Genomic DNA, 10,044 nt, shown 5'->3' with positions numbered 1-10,044 from the left:
TACTGTGTGAAAATTGTGCAATGAAAAAGCAGACTGACATACAGCATTGACAAGTGTACAAATAACATCTCATGAATTGTTTATTTGGATCAGGCTGTGCCCCAAACAGGTTTAATCCCATTTCAAGTGTGGTATCTCCCTAAAAAAAAGAGTGTTGTGGCTACTAATAGCTCTCTAGAAGAACTCTATTCAAAAAGTGGTTAAGCACCCATAAGTACATGGTAGATTATTATATTTCGAATTCAAATCAAATTGTTAAAATGAGAGCTGATTTGGGTCGATCACTTAGTGTTCATGTGATTAGAGATCCTCTTTTACTGCAGACTTCTGTTTATTAAGATATTGCTTCCTTGTTTCCTCTTCCTGTAGAATATACACAAGCACAACATGGTAAGATACTATGATTATAATGAATACAATACAGATCAGTGTGTCATGTGAGAAAGGGTATCATACCTTGGCTCTGTCCTTTTTGGCTTGTTCAATCTCCTTTTTCATAAATTGAATTATAGGCTTCAACTTCTTTTTATCAGAATATGGCACCACCTGCAACATATTCACAGTACAAGAATTATTATTTTATCATCAGTGTCATTGAATTAGCTACATTTGATTTAGTTAGAACAAAGGATAAAAGTAACTTTGCCATGCTGAGTATGCTTTTAAAACAATATAAGATGTAAAAAGGCATCATGTACGGGTGGGGCAGGTGGGACATGTCCCTACCACTTTTTGCCTTTGCCAATTTTGTCCCTACCACTTTTTGAAATATCTGTCATCATGTAAGTGTCTAATGCAGAAGAAACGTCTACTATTCTTGACCAGGAGTTTCCATTTAGTTTGTGTTTGTTATAATAAGTGTCGATCCAGCGCTGGAGTTTAGTCATTTTTGTTATAATGAGTGCTCATTGTGGCTTTTATCAGTGACTGCGAGTGGTGATGTTCTCTTGTGCATCCAGACATGTGTTATAGTTGCGCTGCACCTCGTGTTCCTATCCAGTTTAATTGCAAACAGATGCACTCATGATATCCATCCATAGTGTCACCTCTTGATGGATCTGGATGCAGCTAATTTATTTACTTGATCAAGAGATGTCTTACCCTTTCTGCATAAACTGCAGGAAATAATTTGATTGATTGATATCTTTCTCCAAGATGAATGTTTACATCATTGGCAGTGACATCAATCTTGGCAACTACAATATCTTCATTTTCACTAAAGTGTTTTGAGAGCTCCTCCCACAATGGAAACAAAGCACGGCTCTCGCTGCTCCAAGGCGCATCTATCAACAGAGGTGAATATTAGGCTACAACAGTTATAGATGTCATGTTTTAGCAAAGATTTTCATTTGTATAATGAAAATAGTATAACACTGATCTCATCTAGAAATTATTTATATTGCTTAAATACATTTCATTCACAAGTTTTTGATTATCTAGTTTTCAGGCACAAGAATACAAAACATTGCTGAGTTAAGATGAATCATGGATCTCGCATTTTGGAATATTGCAATTCTAGTATTTAAGGTACCTACAGAACAGTATAATGACATTTTTGTTATGATTGAAGGCCACTTGTTCAAAGTTCATCCCAACCAGCTCCTTCACTGGCTGTTTATCCCAGTTTTCAGGAATTGGCTCACTCTGCAGCTTCGGCTATAACACACAAATGAGAAAAAGGGTTTGAGCTTTGACTTTTTAACCATTTTATATTATAGTAATGCATATAATTAATTAATTAAAAGAATTATATACAGTGCACCCGGAAAGTATTCACAGCGCTTCACTTTATCCACATTTTGTTATGTTACAGCCTTATTCCAAAATTGATGACATTTATTATTTTCCTAATGACAATGTGAAAGAAGTTACATTTACATTTATGCATTTGGCAGACGCTTTTATTCAAAGCGACTTACAGAGCCCTTATTACAGAGACAATCCCCCCGGAGGAACCTGGAGTTAAGTGCCTTGCTCAAGGACTCTATGGTGGTGGCTGTGGGGCTCGAACCAACGTCCTTCTGATAACCAGATTACCAGTTATGTGCTTAGACCACTACACCACCACCACTCCAAGTTTGTTTGAAATCTTTGCAAATGTATTAAAAAACAAAAATGAAAAAAAAAAATCCCATTCACAGCCTTTGCCATGACACTCAAAATTGAGGTTGTGTGCATCCTGTTTCCACTGATCATCCTTGAGATGTTTCTACAACTTGATTGGAGTTAAGCCATGTGAAGTCCAAGGAATTGTCTGTAGACCTCCGAGACAGGATTGTATCGAGGCACAGATCTGGGTAAGGGTACAGAAAACTTTCTGCAGCATTGAAAGTCCCATTGAGCACAGTGGACTCCATCATCTGGAAGAAAGTAAATGGAAGAAGTTTGGAACCACCAGGACTCTTCCTAGAGCTGGCCGCCAACCAAACTGAGCGATCTGGGAGAAGGGCCTTAGTCAGGGAGATCACTCTGACAGAGCTCCAGTGTTTCTCTGTGGAGAGAGGAGAACCTTCCAGAAGAACAACCATCTCTGCAGCACTCCACCAATCAGGCCTATATGGTAGAGTGGCCAGACGGAAGCCACTCCTCAGTAAAAGGCACATGACAGCCCACATGGAGTTTGCCAAAAAGCACCTAAAGGACTCTCAGACCATGAGAAAAAAATTCTCTGGTCTGATGAAACAAAGATTGAACTTTGGCCTGAATGGCAAGCGTCATGTCTGGAGGTAACCAGGCACCGCTCATCACCTGGCGATACCATCCCTACAGTGAAGCATGGTGGTGGCAGCATCATGCTGTGGGGATGTTTTTCAGAGGCAGGAATTGGGAGACTTGTCAGGATGGAGGGTAAGATGAATGCAGCAATGTACAGAGACATCCTTGATGAAAACCTGCTCCAAAGCACTCGGGACCTCAGACTGGGGTGAAGGTTAATCCTCCAACTGGACAATGACCCTAAGCACACAGCCAAGATAACAAAGGAGTGGCTACGGGACAACTCTGTGAATGTCCTTGAGTGGCCCAGCCAGAGCCCAGACTTGAACCCGATTCAACATCTCTAGAGAGATCTGAAAATGGCCGTACACCAATGCTCCCCATCCAACCTGATAGAGCTTGAGAGGTCCTGCAAAGAATGATGGGAGAAACTGCCCAAAAATAGGTGTGCCAAGCTTGTAGCATCATACACAAAAATATTCGAGGCTGTAATTGGTGCCAAAGGTGCTTCAACAAAGTATTGAGCAAAGTCTGTGAATTCTTATGTACATGTGATTTTTAATACATTTGCAAAGATTTCAAACAAACTTCTTTCACATTTTCATTATGGGGTATTGTTTGTAGAATTGAGGAAAATAATGAATCCTTTATTTTGGAATAAGGCTGTAACATAACAAAATGTGGAAAAAGTGAAGCGCTGTGAATACTTTCCAGATGCAGTGTATTATAAAAAAATCTAATAAATATGTTATTGTTAAATAAGTATAATGAATTCTGCTACATATACATATTTAAAATTATTGGATTATTTTTTTTATATAAAAAATATAATAAATATTATTTAATAATTATAATCTAAAAGTAACTATAAAATTAATATATGAATAAAAGGCCAACATAAAATAAATATATAATAAGGAATATCTACAGTAAAATTGTGCTTTAATGAAATTATAGCAAGATTAAAAAATAAAACTGTATACTTATGTATTACTCACCTTAGCTTTCCCTTCCAGGTAGCTCAGACAGAACTCTAACAAAGTGTGTGTGTCAAACTGATCGGATGGTAGCTGGTATTGAACATTGTTTGATAAATTAACCATACGGACCACAGGTGCCTCCTCTGTCCTCACACGGAAATACTCCATAATGCGCCCATTTCGTGGCTCACTTACATCAACCATCACAAATAGAACCTATTGATAAAGTTCTTTTAATATCAGTGTAAAATTACTCCAAAGCTCAAGGACAGAACACTTTAGAAACATTTATGTTTACATGCATACTGACCTTCCCTGTGAGTTTTTCAGCAGTGGCCTCGAAAGCCTCATATATCTCTTTGAATCCTTCCTTTACCTTATTAATAAACAGAAGCAAATGGTTCAACACCACAGAGTTCAGGATCTTAGATGCTGTCTGGGAGGATGAAGGAAGAAGAAAGAGGTTTATGTATTTGTTTTCATCTATTATATGTCACAGACATATGTATATACTGAATATATAAGTGTATATGTTTAAAAGGTATACATTTACCATGCCATTGTACTCTGTCACAAGTTCCATCTCATGCTGTGTGATAAACTGAACGAGATCTTCCTTCACTGTGCCACTTCCCATCTCAAAATGCTTGTCAGGTTTAGACTAAAGAAAATTATTTATTTACATGTAAGTAAGTAAGATTGGAAGAATTGTAAAAGGCAGCACAACCACATCAATAATCTTCTGCTCACAATGTGATCCCCACTTACTTTTTTGGCATTTTTGTACCCGTGTATGGATAAAACAGTGATACTGATTTATGTTTCAAGCTAAATCCAACTTGATGCCTACATGAGCACCACCACTTTCTTACCTTTCTAATGAGGAGAACAGTGTCTCTGCTGATCTCATACTTGCTGAAGACCTCATTACTTTCTGTTACTCCAAATGGCAGGTCAACAATGTCAGCAGCTACTTCATAAAACACTTTCACCATGCCTTCCTCAAGATCCTGTAAAGCCCAAACACAGTTCAGTTACAATAAAAAGGGGCAAAATAAAGGCTAACCCAACAATGCTTAAAAACACATAAATGTCCATTTGTGAAAGAATCGTTCACAAACAAAATCACAGAGATAAACAGCAGTATTAAACTGAAAATTGTATTACTTCAAGAAAGAAACAAAGGCCCTGTTTCCACCTGATATTAAGATGCATTTCAGGTGATCTGAGCATTTGTGGTCAGCGCTAAATACAGATCTAAATGGGGTCTCAAATGTTTTGGGATCGGATCACAAAACCATGTACGAATGTGGTCAAAAACGCATGTGACCACATCACATTTGAGGTATAATTGCTAATCTGTACTGTATGCGTCCCATCAGTAGTGAAGCACCAGCTCTCACCTTTCAATCATCCGCTGCGCTAATACAAGAGTTTTAACATTGCCGGTTACAAGCAGCTTTAAAAGGAAATAACCTGCAACTGGGAGAAATAGTGTGCTGTTTTTTTCCCCCCTTTGCTCTTTCTTTGTCTTTTCTGAATTTGTTGCGCTTTAATATCATGCTGCAACACACTGACATAGTGACTGATGTATATCATAATGAAACAGAGATCCTCCCTACCAAATCCAGTGCAAGTGCTCACATGATTGCATTTAACTAACCAGATGTAAACAGCGAATGTGGTCAGGTGAGACACAGAGACGCATCTTAATACCAGGTGAAAATGTAGTCAAAGTGCCTCACAAGGACCTTTTGAATGATTACTCAAATTAATCTGTGAACCGGGGGGCCTGGGTAGCTGAGTATTGACGCTGACTACCACCCCTGGAGTCCCGAGTTCGAATCCAGGGCATGCTGAGTGACTCCAGCCAGGTCTCCTAAGCAACCAAATTGGCCCGGTTGCTAGGGTGGGTAGAGTCACATGGGGTAACCACCTTGTGGTTGCAATTAGTTGTTCTTGTTCTCAATTGGGCAGTGGTAAGTTGTATGTGGATTGCAGAGAGTAGCTTGAGCCTCCACGTGCTGGGAGTCTCTGTGGTATAATGCACAATGAGCCACATGATAAGATGTGTGGATTGACTGAGACTTGTCCTCCGCCACCCGGATTGAGGTGAGTAACCACACCACCATGAGGACCTACTAGGTAGTGGGATTTGGGCATTCCAAATTGGGGAGTAAATGGGATAAAAAAAATGTTTTTTATCTGCGAACCACTTTGAAGAAATTAATTGAAAAAATAATTGTTAAAACAATAGTGGTAATAGTGGACCAATATGGGGTTTTCGATAACCGATGCCGATTTCTAGAGCTGGATAGCCGATGGACAAATTAAATGCTGTTAATTTAACAACAGCAAATCAGTTGTACACAAAATTTCAGAAGTGAAACAAACACTTCTTTTATACAATTTTTGCTAATTTATTATAACTTGGTAAAGAAGAACCCTTGAAACATGTATTAATATATTGGTGTATTTTAGAATTGACAGAAGAGAAAGTGTAAGGTCCAAGCACTTCTGTTTGACCAATGAACATATTTATCGGCCAATGCCGATAATCGCAAAATCAGACTGGCCGATATATCGGTCTATCAATATTAAACAAACTGATTTACAAAGTCATTACCCTTAATTATTTATTGAATGCTTTTCATTCAGATTGTTTCATTGAGCCAACATAATTTAGTTGGATTATGTAAAATTAATATACTATAGTACTTTTAATTAAACTTCATTAGGTTCGACAAAAGGTGTTGATGTGAAGAAAGTATGGCGCATTTAAGCTACTATCTTTCACTAACAATCATTATTTTTGTAACATATTAACTCAGCAAAAAAAGAAACGTCCTATCACTTTCATCGGGTACCACATGAGGGAGAAGGATGTCTTCCCTGTAACACACAGCATTGAGATTGCCTGCAATCACAACAAGCTCAGTCCGATGATGCTGTGACACACCGCCCCAGACCATGACGGACCCTCCACCTCCAAATCGATCCCGCTCCAGAGTACAGGCCTCGGTGTAATGCTCATTCTTTCAATGTTAAACACGAGTCCGATCATCACCCCTGGTGAGACAAAACCACGACTCATCAGTGAAGAGCACTTTTTTCCAGTCCTGTATGGTCCAGCGAAGGTGGGTTTGTGCCCATAGGCGACATTGTTGGACCTGCCTTACAAAAGGCCTACAAGCCCTCAGTCCAGCCTCTCTCAAACTATTGCAGACAGTCTGAGCACTGATGGAGGGATTGTTTGTTCCTGGTGTAACTTGGGCAGTTGTTGTTGCCATCCTGTACCTGTACCACAGGTGTGATATTTGTATGTACCGATCCTGTGCAAGTGTTGTTATATGTGGTCTTCCACTGCAAGGATGATCATCTGTCCTACATGTCTCCCTGTAGTGCTGTCTTAGGCATCTTGCAGTACGGACATTGCAATTTATTGCCCTGGCCACATCTGCAGTCCTCATGCCTCCATGCAGCATGCCTAAGGCACGTTCACGCAGATAAGCAGGGACCCTGGGCATCTTTCTTTTGGTGTTTTTTTCAGAGTCAGTAGAAAGGTCTCTTTAGTGTCCTAAGTTCTTATTACTATGACCTTTATTGCCCACCGTCTGTGAGCTGTTAGTGTCTTAATGACCGTTCCAGAGGTGCATGTTCATTATGTTTATGGTTCATTGAACAAGAATGGAAAACATTGTTTAAACCCTTTACAATAAATATCTGTAAAGTTATTTGGATTTTTACAAAATTATCTTTAAAATACAGTGTCCTGAAAAAGGGATGTTTTTGCTCGAAAGCTCTTTTGATGAAAATTATATGATCTAATCCATAATATAAGTTGCTAATCTAAACTCAACAGAAAAAGTAAACAGCTATGATATAATAATTCTCTCCTATGTGTGCCACTCTCTCTTTCTGTATGTGTAGCACACCAAATGAGAGTTTAATAGCATTATTGCGATTTAGATCGCATTATTTAGACGAGAACTGAATGACAATCCAAACTTTTCTAAAGAAATGTTAAGTAAAGATATGAGAATCCATAAAATTGAAAATGTCTTTCTATTCTGCTAAGCATTGCCAATCATTGGTTTCAAGTGTCGTTGCAGAAAACAACTGTAATTGCTGCCCTCGGGGGGCCCCCTCCCAGCTAGGCTTGCCTGTCCCATAACTACACCTCTAAATATATGCCAAGATTAAGGACAGTAAATCTGTTACACTGTCAATTTAATAGCAAATGGCTTATTGAGCTAAGCAGCACTCAAATCAAGCATCACTTCAGAGTGAAAGTGCATCCTCAACCTAGCAAAGGCACCATTATTCACCACAAGGGTAACCCCCAAAATTCAAGCCTAACAGAGACTCTTTTTAAGCACCAACATAACAGAACATTAAACATTAACAAATCTCCTATTCTCATCTGGCTCAAAAGGCATAAAATAACACTTAATTTCAACATTTGTTCTCGCTATCCAGTCCCATGCAAAGCATGCTAGAGAATGGAAATCCCCTGCCCAGTTTCATCAATGCTACGTTACACTACAAAAAGTATTAATGTAGTTCCAACTCGTATGGATTAAGTAAAAGTTTTTTAAACCATTTAAAAAATGTGAACGGATAGAATGCAATGAAATCAAGTTCTAGATTTGCATTGCATTAGATTATTTTAATTAAGTAAACGGAAAATGTCAACAATCTAAAAACACTAGTCACCTTAAATAATCCAAGGACCACGAGCTCATCTTCAACTATGAACTTTTCCAACTTGGTGATAGTACCGATAATGTCAGCACTCGGTCCTTCTCTTCTTTTAAGCCATGTCAGGATGGAGTTGGAGCTCTTCAGAACTAGGGGTGGAGCCACAAATTAAACATTATGACATAATCTCCTGAAAAGTGTTTGAGTTCATGCCCATTTTCTACCTGCCTTACATTCCTGTCAGCATAAGCAAGAATGATATTTCAATATTACCAGGACAATACACTGCCTTGTTCTTGTCTCCAGACAGATACAGTCGTAGTGATGGTACTGTTGAAACATTTAGTGTTGCAGCAAGTTCTTTTTCTTTTTTCACATCCAATTTTCCCAGCCTCACAAGAGACCCTGCTTCCTTCAGTGCACTGGCGGCCTCTCTAAAATCCAGAATAGAGCCAAGAGACTGGCTTGAGAGAGGTGCAACTACAGCAGGTACAAGAAAAAGATATATAAAACAATTTGCAACGGTTCACCTGGTTGCAAATACATATCATAAAATGCTTCATAACAGCAAACAATAGCGCTTTTGTTATAGTTTCGATTCTGCCAAATACTCTGACAATAATTTGCCTTCTAGTTTGGTTCAAGTCTGTTTTCAATGCATGATTCTTTAGGATGTTATCACTACCAAAGTTTAATACAAAATTGTGTTCATAGCTAGTTCATGATACCTACTCCATTTACTAATGTTAACAAATATAGCCTTATTATAAAGTCTTACCCAAGCATTACATTAAAAGTACTGGTACTTTGCAATAGTTTTGAGTTTAAAATGCTTTAATAAGAAAGCTTAATTAACTGCACTTATGAAAGAACTGCAATAAAAACACCCACCCAAGAATTAATACTCACAGAAGTGAACCAATAGCTGTTCGTGTAGTTGAAGGGCTTGTTTGAAATTGCTTTTTGTCAGCATTAGAACATCATGGTCCTCTGGGATTGGGTCCAAATCCTTCTCCACCAGAGCTCCACTTAAATACACACACATGCTCAGCCACAGCCCAATGTACACTTTCATGTTGCTTTTAGAGCCTGCACGAGACCGACCCACTAACATTTGATTGTGTGAAAGCTCTACATTAAATGGTGAGTGTGTCTATGTTGAGTAATCTTAGAAGTGAGTGATATCAGTGTGCACTTTGGTAAAGGAGCTTATAGCCAATAGGAAAAGAGATAGATAGAAATCTTAATACGCTAGTTGTAACAAAGACAAAGTCTAAGGGCGAGTCTTCGAGAATAATAGATTTATATTCACTTGAGCAAGTTCTGATATTTTAAGTCAAGTGCACAAACCTCTGAACTCCTCAAGGCCGAGGCAACATGCTCTACCTTAAAATTACATTTAATAGCCACTGAACAATATAATTAATCGGAGACTAAACTTTTCCTCAGAAAGACTTCAAGAAAGCACAAATTTTAAAAACAGGGTTCATGAGATTGCATATTAACCCATGACAGTGCTACTACTAGGCTGCCCAAAATAACTAGTCTCAAGTTAGCAAAACTGTACCATTATGCATGTCAAACTGTCATAGTATCAACAAGAAAAATACTCAAAAGTACTGAATGTACTGTTAATGCGGTTAATAAA

The 10,044-nt window shown here is 38.4% G+C and overlaps 1 protein-coding gene across 1 annotated transcript; it reads right to left on the bottom strand.

Annotated features, from left to right (window-relative positions):
• Positions 1 to 300: 300 nt before the first annotated feature.
• zgc:136472 (uncharacterized protein LOC678514 homolog) lies at positions 301 to 9,471 on the bottom strand. The gene is made up of 11 exons (XM_052127626.1): positions 9,306 to 9,471; positions 8,670 to 8,876; positions 8,412 to 8,545; positions 4,568 to 4,705; positions 4,249 to 4,356; positions 4,006 to 4,131; positions 3,714 to 3,911; positions 1,536 to 1,656; positions 1,102 to 1,283; positions 457 to 546; positions 301 to 363 (listed from the first exon to the last, which is right to left on the bottom strand). Exons 1-11 carry the CDS (start codon positions 9,469 to 9,471, stop codon positions 301 to 303), a joined length of 1,533 nt encoding a protein of 510 aa, XP_051983586.1.
• Between the last annotated feature and the right edge of the window lie 573 nt (positions 9,472 to 10,044).

The sequence above is a fragment of the Xyrauchen texanus genome, chromosome 5 (genome assembly GCF_025860055.1).
Source record: "Xyrauchen texanus isolate HMW12.3.18 chromosome 5, RBS_HiC_50CHRs, whole genome shotgun sequence".
Lineage (NCBI taxonomy): Eukaryota > Metazoa > Chordata > Actinopteri > Cypriniformes > Catostomidae > Xyrauchen > Xyrauchen texanus.
The sequence above is the reverse complement of the archived record's forward strand: the minus strand, read 5'-3'. Positions and strand labels throughout refer to the sequence as shown.

Coding starts and splice junctions, on each gene's coding strand:
- zgc:136472 (XM_052127626.1), bottom strand. CDS start 9,471: ATGAAAGTGTACATTGGGCTGTGGCTGAGCATGTGTGTGTATTTAAGT. Junction 1,284..1,535: donor AAATGTCATTATACTGTTCT/GTAGGTACCTTA, acceptor CTCTGTTGATAG/ATGCGCCTTGGAGCAGCGAG. Junction 364..456: donor CCAAAAAGGACAGAGCCAAG/GTATGATACCCT, acceptor TATATTCTACAG/GAAGAGGAAACAAGGAAGCA.